This window comes from Triturus cristatus, chromosome 5_2 (genome assembly GCF_964204655.1).
Source record: "Triturus cristatus chromosome 5_2, aTriCri1.1, whole genome shotgun sequence".
NCBI lineage: Eukaryota > Metazoa > Chordata > Amphibia > Caudata > Salamandridae > Triturus > Triturus cristatus.
Genome location: NC_140588.1, coordinates 446671050 through 446687632, shown reverse-complemented (window position 1 = coordinate 446687632; position 16583 = coordinate 446671050). Strand labels below are relative to the sequence as shown.

General features: G+C 39.1%; 1 protein-coding gene across 7 annotated transcripts in view; it reads left to right on the top strand.

The window, feature by feature from the left end:
• The window catches only part of TNS3 (tensin 3), a 784915-nt gene extending 770943 nt beyond the window's left edge, over positions 1–13972 (top strand). For all 7 annotated transcript variants that reach the window (XM_085607385.1, XM_085607384.1, XM_085607387.1 and 4 more), the window contains 4 exons: positions 6917–7085; positions 8066–8134; positions 9605–9631; positions 10345–13972. In XM_085607385.1, the coding sequence (XP_085463511.1) occupies positions 6917–7085; positions 8066–8134; positions 9605–9631; positions 10345–10489 (410 nt within the window). In that variant the 3' untranslated portion in view covers positions 10490–13972. The remainder of the gene's footprint in view (positions 1–6916; positions 7086–8065; positions 8135–9604; positions 9632–10344) is intronic.
• Positions 13973–16583: the final 2611 nt, after the last annotated feature.

The window sequence follows — 16583 nt, the reverse complement described above, 5'->3', positions numbered from 1 at the left end:
GCAGTGTGGGTGTTGGGCATGGCACACAGGGATGTGTGCCATGTCGACTCTTCATTTTGTCCTGCACCCAGACACTCAGCCTGCAAAGGCAGTGTGTGTGTGTAAGGGTACAGGGCCCCTAAGGGTGGCACAATGAGTGCTGCAGCCCTTAGGGGCCTTCCCTGGTCACAAGGCCCTGGGTACCTAGGGTACCATTTACATGGGGCTGACATGTGGCCAGGGTTTGCCAATTTGGAGTTTGTGTGTTTAAGGACGGAACATAGGCCCTGGGCACCTGATTGGCAGGAGTCCAGGGTACACTCAGTCAAAGTACATTCAGCAATTTAGCAAAAAGTGGGGGCATACCATGCAAGAAAGAGGGCACTTTCTCACAGCATGACAATGGCATGTTTAGAATGATGATATATTTCACTTTGAATGTTATTGCATTACATACTACTTTCTCTTTGTTGCTTGCATGTTTCGAATTTTAAGATTGGGTTTCTTATACCTTTTGTAAACGAGTTGTGGATGCATCTGGGGAGTATCAGCACTAGTCTCCCACGATCCGCAAACGACTGTATACTTGGTATACTGCTCGCTATACTGATTCAGGCATGTGAATCTATGAAAGATACCCCAATACTGGATAAGAAAACAAGTTACTTACCTGTAACTACAGTTATCCAGTATCGGTATCTTTCATAGATTCACATGCACCCACCCTCCTCCCCGTAGAGTCAGTTCTCTATGTTTTGGGACATTTACTTCCCACTCATGCTAGGAAAATCTGAGGAGAACAGGGTCTGCTGAGAGGGTTCTAGAAGGGTGCTGGTGTCTGATTGGTTGTTAACAAATTCTTGGTTCTTTTGCATAATGAGGTAGATAGGCTGCTAAGATCTAGGCTTTAGGCCTTTTCTTTGGGCCTACTACTAACACTTTTGGCACTACTTTTTTATTTACCGGGGACTCCCGCCTCGGCGACGGGGAATGATTCAGGCATGTGAATCTATGAAAGATACCAATACTGGATAACTCATGCCAATGAGACGATAAACGACTAAACACATTTTCAAATAAAGCACTCTGCCAGGTTATTTTAATATGTTCCGCAAAAATGTAAGTCATATTTATCATGGGAATTTGGAGGTGGTTGTGTTGTGGGCGAAGAGGCTGAGGAATGTGCTCAGATATGGCCTAAGTCCTCACACAAGCATTCCTAAAAGACCAAGGCTGTGACGCAGCGCCGGCCCTTGCATTGGATGCTGGTTAAGGTGGACGGCGGACCGCGGCGGCAGTCAGGTGGTGTAATGGCGCGTGCTGCCCCCTCGCCCAGCACTCCCTACTCTGATCAGTTCTAGTTACAGAACTCTCCATAACACTTTTTTTCGGTTTCAAAGGCACGAGTTAACCAATTGTGTTGCCTGCCCGTCTGTACGTTTAACCCTCCCTCTGGGACATATAATCTTGAAAATGCCAGTGCCTTACACGGGATGATGAGGGTGGCGGCCCCAAAATCCTCTTTGGCTCTGGAAGCCTTTATTCGAGCGCTTCGCCAACGCAATTAATAAATGTGAAATAATATCCTGTGTTTGGCAAATTCATTAAAGATGTCCCACAGGGCAATGCATAATCCAAAGCAGCAGGATATTTTATTTAACACTTAATGTAGGTCCTTTATCAAGGGGCAAAAGAAAATAACTGGAAAAGTTACGTTTAAAAGAAAGTGGCAATACTTTGGTTATTCAGTTGAAATTACATGTTTTAAGTGCTGGAAATGTCACTAAACAGATTTTATTGCCACTGCATTGAAGCACCAGCATGCGACCTAAAGAAAGGTGTTTTTTTTCTTCCGCTGGTCAAAGACTGGACTGGGGTCTTGTGGGGCCACAACTCCTGTGCCCATTATTGCCAGGCGTGAGCACTGGCTAAGCCTCTTGCATCCGCTGTTGTTATCTCTGGTATATCCAACGCAAATTCAGGGTCCAGAGAGTTCCTACCAGATTTACCCGAGTTTTGGTTTCTTCTGCCGTATCACTCCCAAGTGCTTATTTCCGTCTTCCTTGTCCAGTGCCATGCTTTTAGTTACCGTGACTTCTCAAAGGCCTGATTAGTGTTTAGAAAGGAAACACAAAAGTTTGGGTGTTCTGTATCTAGCTCTAGTTTGTTGCACCAAGCTTTCAATATTAGAAAGACATGATGGCTAGCGGTTAAAGTGCTACTCTCAGAATCTTATAACCCCGCTTCAAATCCAGTATCTGCACTTAACCACATGTAGTGCCATTTTGTGCGAGTCACTCTTGCTCCTTTGCAACATAGAAACTCGAGTGCAAATATGATATCTTAAATGCAGTGTAGTGCATTGCCACAATCTTATGGTTCCCAGGTGCTTTCACAATCTGTGTACCCTTTACGTTTCTGGCATTCTTGTTGACGTTTGTTCTGTTGATATTCCAATTTGTCGTGTTTCCCATTGTTAATACGGTGTGTTGGATGGTCATTAGTAAAGCTGGAGTAGGATTATATATTGTTTAGTCATGGAATATTTTGTATAGTGAACTGCTAGATTGAGCTCTGGGTCTGTGTGGAACATTATCTTTGCTTAGTTCCGCTGGGGTGTAGAATTGGCTCATTTGCAGTGCTTAATTTGAGCTGTTGCTGGCAGGTGGGGCCCACCAGCACATATACCTCATCGAGTTGGACCCAGAACAAGAGAGAACAAGCATTAAAAATGCAATAGATCTCGCCTTTCATAAAGTTAAAGCCATTTGCTTTGTTATACAATACCATTAGCAAAGCAAATGGCTTTAACTTAATCAAAGGCGAGACCTATTGCATTTTCAATGCTTGTTTGCTTATCTTCTGCGGTTCATACCTGGCGAGCATTGTAATGGAATCCACTGAAAGTCTAAGTTTACAAAAGGGCTGCCATACCTCAAACTTTATTCATCAGTAACTGTGTGTCTAGGGGTGGGGGATAGAAGAGGACACATTTTTAACTGTAGACCTCATTAGTGAACAGTGTCATGGCCAGGGTCATTTGCTTCTTATCAACATTGGTGTTGCTCTTTTTCCTGTATTATTAAAGATGAATGCGTTTTTGTAACATTGCTTCACTTGTAACCAGCCCCTTTTTTATCTGGCCAGTTTACAAAAGAATTGACACGTTTTGGGTGCCAGAATAACAATTTACATTTAGCTACACTAACTACTGTTAGCTCTCTGGCCCTCTATATTATTTCATTGGAACATTTGAGGGCTTTGTTTCCTGACCTACCTCCTGTTCTGTGTTGTCAATCCGCTGTAAAGCTGCAGTGGAAATTTCAAATAACTGTCCTATTTATGTCCAAGTGACTGATTGGCCTTGAACATACAGCTCCTTCATTTATCTACAGATCTTTCCCCCTCCTTCTAGTTATACATGCAGTTGGAAGGAATTTGCCACTTAAAATAAGACTCGATGATTATGAAAGACTGCCTAGTGAATTATTGGATGTCGGTATTCCAGTCGGTGTTGTGGCAAAAACAAGTTGGGGCTGGCAAGGATGTTCTGAGAAAGTGTTGGTACCCATGCCAGATAGTGCTAGCTGTCTATATTGTGCCATCTTACGGTGCACCCACAACAGCAATTATGGGTAGGAGGCATGTCATTCTGATGGAGTACATTGTCTTTTGAGGTTTTACTCTTTTATTGTGATGGTAATCAAAGTCGAAACCTCTTGTGAATAAGTATATTATCGTCCTTCAAGGTAGAGGGTGAGAAATTGTTTTTATTAGTTTCTCACAGTAGAAATGAGTAATCGTTGGAAGCGGTGAAGAATTTTTCTCATCTGAATCATAATACATTATTAGGTTTAAAGTAGTTAAGCTCATTAAAGGGCTGTGTTTACCAAAAATCACATTCATTGTGGAGTTTGTCACATCATGCATGGCACATAACGTACTGCTCTCAGACTAATCTCAAACCAACACACTACCAGCCATGAGTAAGAAACTGAGTACCTACTTACTTAACCACCAAGAAGGCCCTGGATCCTTGAATAAGGGTTAGTAAGGCACAATACAAACGCTACAATACAGTTAAAAAAAAATCAAGAGGACTGCATGAATTGTCGTCTTTACTGAAAAATTTAAAAAACTTCTTGCTTGTTAATGGAAGAATTATTTTGTATGTGGTTTTTCGAAACTAAGCAGTTTCTACAGCCAGCAAGGTGGCAGAAACATTGTAAAATGCCTGCTCTATTATGTTCTGTTGCGAACAAATGCCCTGATTTGTGGAGTGGCTTAGAATTTGGACAGATGCCTTTGAGGCAAGTACAGCAGATTGAAGGCATCTGTTTTACTGGAAGTAAAAAGGTGTTTGAATATGCCCTGAACACAAGTCTATGTTCTTAGAAATCCTTGCATAATGAATAGCATAATGTCTACTGGATTTCAGTGATACACTTAAGATGTTCGTAGATGGAAACCCACCCTCTAGAGAGTGTTTCCATCTCAGACTGAAAGATACACATAAAGGTGTCATACGCTGTTTGATAGATTTTTTTTTTTAAAGACTACCATTTATATCAATGTGAACTAAATACATTTTGATCAGGGAAAAACCAGTTAGTTGGCTTTGAAATAGTAAGTAAGTAATATATTTATTGTTTGGTTAATTAAAACCTTTACAATTTCCATGTAAAAAGCGTATTAGCAGCAGAATTCCTATCCTAAAACCATTTAAATAAAACATATAAAACTTTCTTGAGTTGTATTAACATCCCCAAAGAGATTAACAGTAAATGTCTGCACAGTCCATCAATTAAGAAAGCAAGGCTCAGTTATCAAAGAGAGAGAGAGAGACTGTTTTGTCATCAGTTGGTTGTTAACAGCAGTGAAGAAAGATTTGCTGTTAGCTTTACTACTCAAGCATATAACGACTAAGTGTTAGGTAAGCATAGAATGTCAGTTTTGCTTTAATATAATGATTTAAGGGGCCATAAGATGCAAAAATTAAGCGATCCAGTCACTTGACGCAAGAGCTTTTGCCCCTGCCACTTCCATGAACTGGACAAAGCGACCCGCCAGCTGTACATCTCCACCTCCAAAACATGCCATCACAGCCTGTCTGCAGGTTCTTATCCGCTTTCTAACAAAGAGCGGCTTTGGTAGCTGTTGCCGTTCGGCCTGTAGCTTTCTGCATATACATAGTAGGTGTAATACACTTTCATTAGCATCCTCACATAGGCGGCATATTGACTGACCCTGGACACGCTTCCACGGAGGAAGATTCGGTAAAGATGGCAAAATACCCAATCGAAGATAAAGATATTTTTCTTTCTTCTTTCTATTGAATCCCGTGCCTAAGTATGGTTGTGGAGAGAGTTTGTCTTAGCTGTGAACCACAAACCATCCGTGGGCTCTTTCTGTAAGTGCCGCCTTGTCTTCTACTAATGATAGCTTTTTCACTGTCTTATTAACAATTTGTTTAAAACAATGATAAGACCCTGAGGCGGCCCAAAGTTCCTTGAGACCCAGACGTTCTATTGATGCTATCAAATAGGTCCTTGCTGCACACTCCTTCCTTAGATGTATTTCATTCCATAGATATGAGATCAGTGTGCCTTTTTCAGATTTTTTTATCCTATACCAGGTCTTAACGTATGCTCCTTTGCGGGCTATTTCTTGACTTTGCACGCCGAATTCTAGCCTTATTTGGGCTGGCGAGACGTACTTTGGTAAATTAAATATTATCCTGGCAGCTCTTGAGACAGTTCTGTCCAAAGTGAGTGCATCTCTTCCCCTCAGACACTCACTCCCATACGTGAATGCCGGGATGAGTTTTACTTGCCAGGCTTCTAGAAGTGGAATAAGGCTAGGGCCGGGCGTTTTCTGTTTGATTGATTTTATGGCTACCGCTATTGTAATGCCTCTTCTTTTAATTGCTTCTTTTTGTAAATTGAAAGACCCCTTGTTATCCATGATCACACCTAGATACTTATATCGGTCAACTACTTCGATTAGTGAATCTGCCATATACCAGGAGTATTTAGAGGTTTCCTTCTTTGAATGTATCCTCATAACCTTCGTTTTGTCATGATTAATAGTTAATCCGTTAGATATTGAATATCGACTAGTTATGTTCAATAAGTGTTGGAGACCGATGGGGGTCTGGCTTTGAAATGCAGCCATTTGCTGTGTGAACTTGGAAGGGGTGCATATGTCTGAACAGGAAAATGAAGGGCTTTTTAACCTTAGTTGCGCTGTACTTTCTTAGGATGGTGGTCGTTTAGCTGTTCACTTTGTCCTGGCTTAGTCCCCAGACATCTTGACATGTCTGATTGGCCATAACACTGCAATCTATGGTGGTCGAGATGACTTCAACAACAGCTACATCAACTTTATTCAGTTCGGGAGAGCTATGATTCAAATGACAGTGTTCACCATGAAAGGAAACCATTTAACTTTTAAAGCCTTAGTACCACTGGTCTTAATTTGTTGCAGCTGGATACTCAACTTATTGGACTGTCTCTTTGAATGTACAACTGTGCAATGATTATAGCTGGCAAGAGTCTACAAAATTCTACAGTGAACTGCTAGCTTTTGAAAAGAACATGATGTTTTGCTCTTTTTCACCTGAAGTCTTACAACAATGCTTTTTGTGTTATACCTATCCAAAAAGGAAGATTGGGCCAGGTCGGTGCATCATGCAAATAGTACTAAATTAAAGGTTACATTTAGTTTTATGGATATTTTAGCACACATATATGTATGGCTGTGATCTGTAAAAGGTTATTGGACACATTATATTCATTCACACTTAATAGCCCACTATGAAGTTTAGGTGTATGCTGTACATTTTTCAAAACCTCTGACTCTTTTTTCCCACAGGTCATTTCAAAACGTCCTTGAACTAAATACCTTTCCTGCTTTTTCTTCTGTTTTCCCCCCACAGCATGCAATGTCTGGTATCTGAACTCGGTGGAAATGGAGTCCCTCACGGGCTATCAAGCAGTGCAGAAAGCACTGAGCATTACACAGATACAGGAGCCACCGCCCATCTCAACTGTGGTGCACTTCAAGGTGTCCGCCCAGGGGATTACGCTGACTGACAATCAGAGGAAGTAGGTCAATCAAATGCTACTGTATAGACAGATGGTGTTGAAGCATCTGCTTTGTTTTTTTCATATCTATGTGCAGATACATCCATGGCCTAGTATGTTCTTTTATCTTTTGCAAGTGTTTTGCACAAGCCTTCATGCATTTATTAAATCATTTGCCAGTAAAGGCCTCCCTCCTTTCTCTTCAATCTCTCCAGACCCTCTGCTTTCCGACCCACAATAGACCCTATGTTGTAAGGATATAGGTGTGGGATTTACAGAGTCGCATAATTCATTACTGCTGTTAAAATATCGTATTTTAAGATATTTGCCTTCAAAGTCTACGGTTTTCATTCAAAAAGGGAGTGTGGTAGTAGGCGAGAATACAGGAGCCACCTACCCAATATGCAAAGGTCTGAATGTGATGGATAGAGGCTTTTGATAGTGGGACTGTTCTAACAGGAACCGTAGTCGGTGACTGTCAACGGGCGAGTGGGGCAACGTGTGTGCTCCAGTTGACAATCTATGTTTGACCCAACTTCTCCAAAAATAGACAAGGAGGAGGGGGCACCAGTGTATGTCTTAGAAAACCATCACTGTGTGAATTGGTTTCTACTCTACCCCTCTCCCCTGGTGGTGAGTAGATACCTACCCTCGTGGGCAAATCTCACAAGGGAACCTGTGTTCAGCAAATAAATATCTTCTAAAAAAAGTCCTTTTATCCTGTGTTTCCAGATAATACTGTTTTGTAATTTTTGCACGCCCAGGCATTAGTTTGTTGGAACGAAATGTCCACATGAATGCAATTTTTTCTGTAATGAGATATTTGTCTTACTGAAGCATATACTGTCTTTGAGCCTGAGGATGCCCCCATAATATTTTAGGACACACATTATGCCTCTGCTTTTGCATATTAGCTACTTTCTGGTTTCTTTGGAACTGTTTTGACGATGCCGCAATCATGTTCGCATTGTTATACAATTGTTTTTATCTTTTGTTCCCAGGCTCTTTTTCCGAAGGCATTATCCTGTCAACACCGTCATTTTTTGTGCCCTGGATCCACATGAGAGAAAGTAAGCATGTTTCAATGTAACTGTTTAGTCTTTTCTGTCTAATTATTTGAAATGTCATAATTACATTAATGAGGCAGGGTAAAGAGCCTAAATTTCAAGTACATCCAATGCTTTAGCAGAATATCTTAAGTGATGACCTTCAACCAGCCAGTGGATTGCCTAACAATTAATGCCAATAAGGTACTAATTACATGAGGGTTTATTTATGAGGTGAGTTTGAGGTTTCTGAGGTTCATGCCAGTTGTCTATGAAGCTGAAATTATAATATGTCATTTGAAGGTGATCTGCCCCAAATTAAATACAGTGCAAATTCTCACTCAATGATTTAGTTTTTTACAAAAGACAAAAGGCCCCGTTTGCTCGGCTAATTATGTGTAGTGTGATGTAACCCTGGAAAGTTATTTTTACGTGTGCAAAATCATTTCTCTAAATCTGATGTTAAATTTGCACTTGCTAGTGAATTTACCCACACTAAGATTTTTCTGACTAAACCTACAACCATTAGTGAGTGTGACAAGTTGTAAATGGTTTTGAGTTTGTGAACACCAACAAACGTGTGCGTGATTAGGTATTCACAAACTTTACAACCTCTTTCCACCCTGATAGGGATCGAAAATGTACTGTTAAGGGAATTGTTGAATCCCTTTTCACTGTACAAGGGGGAAGGGAAGGAAGGGTTTTTCCTACAATGATATTTTTTTCCTAATGTAGAAAATTAAAATAGAAAGGTTAGCAACTGCATTGCGCGGGTGCTGTTGATTTTCTCTTCTGATTTTTTTTTTGCATAAGAAGGTAGTATTCATTAGAATATCCCTTGAGTGTGCCAGGAAACCTACAACTGTCGTAGGATTCCTGTCGTAACGTGGGAACATTTAGTGAATTGCAAAAAGTTGAGATGTGCACCAATGCAAGGTTTGAAACCTTCTGGTGCTGTCTTTTATTTTCCAACGTCGGTTCTAATTGTCACTTTTTAGAAAGACTTCTTACTTGAGTCCAAAGGTTATCTCTCATACCAATTCATGAACATCTCTTTAAAGCATTGCTTTACCCCAAAATGAGCACCAATAAAGAAACTGCACATTATTTTTGAATTTTATCATGAATTGGCCATACGCTAACAATGAAAAGTCATTTTACTATGCTGCAGTTGTTCCACAGGTATATTATTCTCTTCCATCTCTATCAGACAGTCTAAAGCAGCTTTTTTGGTATGCTACCAATTTCATTTGTACATACTTAAAAGTAATACTGATTTAACTACCTTGTGAAACCTTTTAGTCTTCACCACAATTGGATTCTGTTGAGGATAAGATTTCGCAACTGTTGCTTAACTGGTGGAGTGAACTTAGCCATCACTATCCTCAATTTGCAGATAAAATGTACGTTTATTTTGAAATGCAAATTTAGAAGTGACACACCTAACTTCTTCTGTCTTTTTCTATTCTCTTTGTTTTTTTCCTGTTATATCAGATGGACAAAAGACGGACTGTCAGCAAAGTAAGTAGCTCCAAAGTGTCCCGTTATAATTGTGTGTATGTGTTGGACCTAGTTTTTCCCTCTTGTAAAGGAAATAGAATAGCTGAACTAGCGTAAAAATGTAAGAAGAGCTATATTCAACTTAAAATATCTGTCATCATCTATCCATACGATGTCCAGTGACCTATCTTCTAATTTCTTTGGTCTGGGAGAGCTGATTATTTGCCTTTAAGTCAGTAGAATTCATGCTACTTTACCTGCAATCATTTCCACCTAAAGCATCTGCTGCTCATAAGAGGTGCTGTAGAGCCTTAAGAGCAATTTTCAGTGTGACAGTCTACCCTCTCATATTTCAGAGAATGCAATTAAGGCAGGGGATTGGTCAGTAGTGAACAAGATGATATGCGTTATCCTTACATTTCTGTCTTGTGGGTGTAGGGGCGGAGAGATGCCACAAATGTCCTTTTACATCCCTCAAGATGACAGCCATAGGAGAGCATAATAGAGTCTACAACACAGTATCTCTCCAACTTTTGGTTTTTTTAAGGAGTTCAGTGAAGGTTGTTTGGAAGGGGGTGATTGAGACATTTATCCATATCATGTAAAAGACTTCCTCTTTACTGACAGTCTTAATTGAGCATCAGTCAGGAAGTTTTAGGAGTACGTGTCTTACCTTAGTCATATTGAAGCTTGCCGTAATCTGATAATTAATATTTCTTTATTTTCTTATGTAGAGTGTTTGGCTTTGTTGCGAGGAAGCAAGGGAGTGCCAACGACAACATATGCCACCTTTTTGCAGAACATGATCCAGAGCAACCTGCCAGCGCCATTGTGAACTTTGTATCAAAGGTCATGATCGGTTCTCAGAAGAAAAACTGAAGTTGCCCCACATTACATGTGCAGACTCCATAACGAGCACTTCATTGCCTTTCTCACCTGGAGCGCGGTGTGTCAGACACTTGACCACTGGTCTCAAGATGGCATTTTTCTATGATGTATAAAGTAAAAGAAAAAGAGTGTGGAAAGGGAAACTAAATCCAAGGCCATATGAACTTTATATACTTTTTCCAAATGACTTGTCCTGATATTGCAGGACGTTTTGGGTGACAGAGGAACAGAAAAAGGATGAGGCAAAGACCGGATTGAATTACACCACAGCGAGTTCAATTGAGTGTAATCCCCAAGCTGATTGGTTCTTTTTGAGCTGTAGTGCCATTTTGCATATAGTATGAAGACAGCAAAAAGAAGACAAAATGCGCAGAAGTGGACCAAACATTGGTATTCTTATAATTAAATGAGTCACATCATGTCTACACTTTCAACTGTTAAGCCTACCTTATGGCAGTAGGCACCTTGTCCTTTAAAGGGTTACCTTAAGAATGTAACAAGGATGATTGTCAAAGAGTGAAGGCTATGCTTCAGGGACTGCATGGTTGCACCAATCCGCCACAAACTGATATCACCACATTGGATGTTTTTGAGGTCACAATTTAATTTATTTTGATTTTTCTGCTTTTCCTCTCACTTTTATCATTCTTGTGAAAGCAAATCTATTGGAGCTTCTTAGCAAGATTCAGTATGTAAGATAATGAAGGTATGTGCAAGTTGATTCTACTGAAGAAATGTGAAGAGAGAATTTTAATCTGGACAAGCATACGCTGACCATGTTCCACCACTGCTATGGGTGAGATTTTGTATTTTGTGAGTCCTGTGGACTGTGCCACAGACAGCCAATGATATTCTGGCCAAATCCTTCAATATTTTTTCTATGGCATAGTAGTGTAATTCCAAAAAGAGCTTGTATTGACTGCAGTTGTCTCATGTGGTGTGTTGTATGCCTGCCTTTATTTCCATATTGGTAACACGATAAAGCACTGTGCAGAATATCTTTTTAGCATGAACATCTGATGAGATCTCTCTTCCTTTGAAACATGGTTAGCTGAGCTTATCTATGAACTTTGTGATATTGGCTGTTGGATTTATGTCTGGTGGAACTTGTAGTGTGCGGCTAAGGCTGCTAAAAGATGAAAAAAGGTAAAGTGCATTGTGAAAAGAGAAGGAATAATGTGTATCTGGGGATTTCTGATTTTAGAGAAGCTCAATTTTAAGGAAGTAAAGTGAGTGGAAATGTATATTAAATCAAATAATTTGTGTTCCTCCCAATACCAGGCTATGTATTGTATAGACGAGGTAATCACTTGTGCCATATGTTCTATTCTCACCTTAAACCATGACAGTTTAAAAGTGTCCCCTAAAAAGAAGACCATGTTTGTGCCTTTTATATTTTACTTACAGCTGGTGGGGTTTAACAGTTGCCTCTTTATATTTTTGTATTAATTTGTGTAATTTTTGTTGTATTGTCAAAAGAAAATATAAAAGTATATTTCCCATTCATTTGAATCACTCACTTAAACATTGTGTTAATATATCTCGATAGCTTTTTATGGTTGATGTAAATTTTCCAGTTTTGCATTGCATTTTCAGCAAAGTAAAAAAAAAATTTTGGGGGAACCCAACCAATTTCTAACATCTTGTGATTAGGCTTTTTTCAATTGAAAAATGCCAGCACCATAATGTTTGCCAGCAAAAAGCATACACCAAATATCATGCCTTTACGGGACAGTCAGTCCAAACGTCCGTACATAAGAGTAAAAGCTACATTTGTTGTCTACCATAAAATAGTGCTGGGTTGTTCTGAGTGATCAAGATGTCCACTTGAGTGAAGCCATTTTACCATCCAAGATAAGCCTCTGGTTCTTTAATTTCTACTGAATGTATCAGTTGCCCTATGTTGCTTTTCCTCCTCATTGTTACGTCTGGATTTTCAGGGACCACAACTGAGAATGGGGGAAACCTCGGGTAAGTGTGTGAACTCTTCTGGCACAAGCATTGCATAAACACCAATGAAAACCATTTAAACAGGATTTGGTCTTCCTTAGACCTTCGTTATAGTGATTATAAACTCACGTAATGGTAGAATGCGTAACAATGTGTGCACACGGATGGTATACAGGTGTAAAACAACATAGCATTTCTAATGCCCCCTCCTGGAGCATCTGGGCTTTTGAATTGGAGATTATTTTGGTATCTGCAAAGTGCATCAGGTTGTGTAAGAATAGACACAAACATAAATCTGGCAATCACCAATTTCATTTGAATACTTTTATATTTTCTGTGTGCGCACTGTTGCAGGCATTCTTTTGAGAACATAGTTGGTTCCATTTAATGCTCTAAACTAAACACTGCTACTAAAATACCAAAGCCAGAATGTTCCGAATTACAACTTCTCTGTTTTTTCGAACACACCATTCTATGTTCACAGAGACCCGTGTTTATTTTATAACTTATGAGTATGTGGAAAATGTCAGAATACAGAGAATTTAAATTTTTTAGATTTGGCTTATTTGAGCGGCCAGCAGTGTATGGATGACATCCACACCATTGCCAAACAAACTCTTATTGAAGCAATCGCATTAAGTGCCTCACATTTTTGTGAAACATGACAAATTCTAATTTATTATTTCTTTTGTAAGGTTTATACACCTTAACATCAAAATATAAACAGCATGTCTCAGTGTGACAATTTTGTCTAATTTCGTACTATTTGTTTAATCACACTCTGACTATGACTTCTTTGTTCTTCAAGAGGGACAGCAGATTGCATTTACTGCTGTTAAGAAAACATATTTGAAATGGTTGGTCACAGTTCCTGGGTTGGTCACACAAGCAAGTATTAAAAATTAGTATTTTTGTTTGTGCAAGTTGTGCCCTTACAAAATTATTGATGATTCTTGAATCCAGATTACCGTGGAGCAGTGTATCAGTATTTTTTTAAAGAATACTTCTTCCACCGAGTATACCTTTTTAATGGTGTAATATCTTGTGCTTGATTTTAATTAGAAATAGTTGGTACAAGTCCACTAAGCACACAACATTAGCTTTTACCCTCTCCGTCAATGACCAACACTTGATGTATTCCAGCACTTTCTTTTTTTTCCCCCATTGTTTTTATAGACACTGTGCAAATGTGCCCCACAACTATTTCAATAAACTCTTGCAGGACATCAGTTTGCTACTACTACTTAGCAAGACAAATATAAGCCTACTTTTTAAATGTACTTCTATATCGTACAGTGTTAATAGTTATTAAATCATGTTAGACACCGTCTTTTATTGAAATGGTGCCAGTGTATCTGCCATTATCAAATGTATCATTCTAATAATGTGCTTTAAGCTTTTTTCTTTAACCTGTAAAAATGTATCCATTATGTAAATGAATGTTCTATAAGTTTCTTGTATAGTCATTTTCTTTGCTCTTCAAATGTCACCTTGATCCAAATTATAATAAAATTATAAATTTGATAAGTCTCCTGCATTTTCAGTTAGCTAGCAGACTCATTTTGTAGCTTCTTTGCTATGCACTTTGCAAAGAGAGCAAATCATTGTAATTCTTAGTACTGCATTATAGGAAGCTCTTCAACATCACATATAGTCACATTTGCGTAAAAGAAATATACAAAATGTGCTTGCCTCAGATAGTAGTCCAAAGATCTGAGCAATGGAGCAACTCTTGACAAAGAAAACACCCTTTTAGTATCCAGTGCCAGCAAAATAGGGAAATCTAATTCTTGAAAAAGGAAAATGCGACTTTTCATCTTTTATGATGAGACTGTTCGAAGGAAGTTATTCTTAGCTTGCAATAATACACCTGAAGCGTCTAATTCTCTTGTCTTTCCAAGGTAGCACCATCTCAACTAACTCTCAGATTGAGGATGGAACTTTTGAATTAGAATGTAGGACTATGATCTTCCAATCATACTTCCATCTTATGCTATTGCATTGTAACTGTCCCATTAATAACTAAAAACTATTTTATTGCTTGGTCATCAACACAGAATTTTACCCAAAACAAATAACCGAAGTGATTATGGGTACGGTGATGCACCTTGTAGACAGCTGAAATTAAAAATCGATCATTAAAAGTAAATCTAACAAATCTTTCTCAACCAGTGCCACTAAAGGAAGGTGAGTTTTCAAATTAATTTGATACAAATAGAATCTCCAGAGATAGCTTTACTAATCTCTTAAAGTATAACATTAAATGCATACAGTACAATAGGTTTGATGTGCTATTATTCCCCAGTCCCTAAGCTTCATAGCTTTGTCATACCAAAAAGAATGTAGTGCATTACCAACCCTTTATTGAAATAATTTGAAACAGTATTTCTTTAGAAATACTGATGTATGGCAGAGAACCTCTCTTCTAAAGTCTATCCTTTGTGATATTTTCTCACAAAGAATTAAAGTGGAAAACAAATGCACAGGAGTGAAGCATGAGAGGGGGAAGGGTCAGAAGGATAGTTGCACAGAAATTCATTGTCCTAATTGAAATTAGTATTTGGAAGTTAAACCACAAATTCCTAAATCTTGATCTTGAGAACCCTATGCGAAGTAATGGTAATGAAACATAGCAGTGCAAAGGAATAGTTTCAGGATACATGGATCAGTCCAAGCATATCATGAGTATGTCAAAACTCAGACTCCGTTTTTGTCAGCTTGTTCTGCCTACGCAGCTATGTTGAGTCACTCCACCAGGTTATGAAACAACCTGTCCAGTTTACTGAAATCACTATTAATGGCATGCTCTTTTGAATTAACGTGGTCTCCAGCCATGTTATTTTGGACCCAATCATATCTAGGTATTCAGATGCTAGTTCATTTATTTTCAGGAAGCCCTCGAGTATCCACTGCCATTATTCAGTTTGCTGGACTGCCCGATCTTGCTTTGGGGTTTGGTGCTTCCTCTGAAATTTTACCCTGTTTTGGAACCTTTTTTGATTCTATTGCTTCTAGTCAAAAACTGTTATCACTGCTTCTACTCTTTCTTTAGGCACCTTCAGTGTCTTAGGAAAGGACCTGCGTTAGTGGCATTACCTTGGCAAGGAAAACACTGATCCGGGTGCTGGTTATCAGTCGCCTGGAATATGTGAATGCCCTGTTGATGGCAGTCAATAATACTTTTCTGATAAAACTTCAAATCATACGAAATACAGCTGCCCGTCTGATCTGTAACCTACCAGCAGGTTCTCCTTCGGCCCCTATTTTAAGATCCTTGCACTGGTTGGGGGTTAGAAAAGGCATCTTTTTTAAGACTTGCTGTCTTGCCCCCAAATACCCTTTTAAGAAAATCGCTTTCATAGTAGAAAGATAAACTGCTTCATTACTGCCCAACATGCACATTGAGTTCCACTGACAAAGCGTTTCTCTCTATCTCTCGAATTCGGCTCTCCAGATATGGAGGTAGAACATTCTCTTATATGTCTCCAAGTGCATGAAACCAACTTCCTGTCCATCTGCGCGGCTGTGCAGACTTCGCCAATTTAAGACGCAGTTGAAAACCTGGCTATTTTAGATCTAATACAATAGTTCCTGAAGAGGTTAGCACTGAGATACACCTTTGCTGTGCTCTACAAATGGTTATCATATCATTAAGATAGAAACATGAAAACAAAGACACAGTTACTCCACAGGTGTATTAGCTAATCAATAACTAGAACCAATTGATGTTCTTAAAGAAATATGCACAAGTACACATGTGCCCTTTTAGGCAAAGACAAGTACAATACTCATCTTCAAAGCAAAGTTGTATTTCTGTTGTGAAAACAAGTTATACTGGATACTTTTAACTGCAAATTTCTAATGTTTTAAATATTTCCTGGTGCTAGACTGGATCTTGAGATTCTTTTTCAGCAGTGATACCCTAAGAGTCGGTATACACTGTGGAAGTGACAGATATATGTAGGAACTTTGTTCCTTCATGTCTGTTTCTTTTTTTTCACGCTCTTAGACACTGATCTGGAGCTCCACACCCAAATCCCAACTTTCTTCCTCTTCCAATGACTCCAAAATTATGTCGCTCAGCAAAAAAACAATAGAATTAAAGTCTTGCTGCAACATTAGGAAACAGCATGCT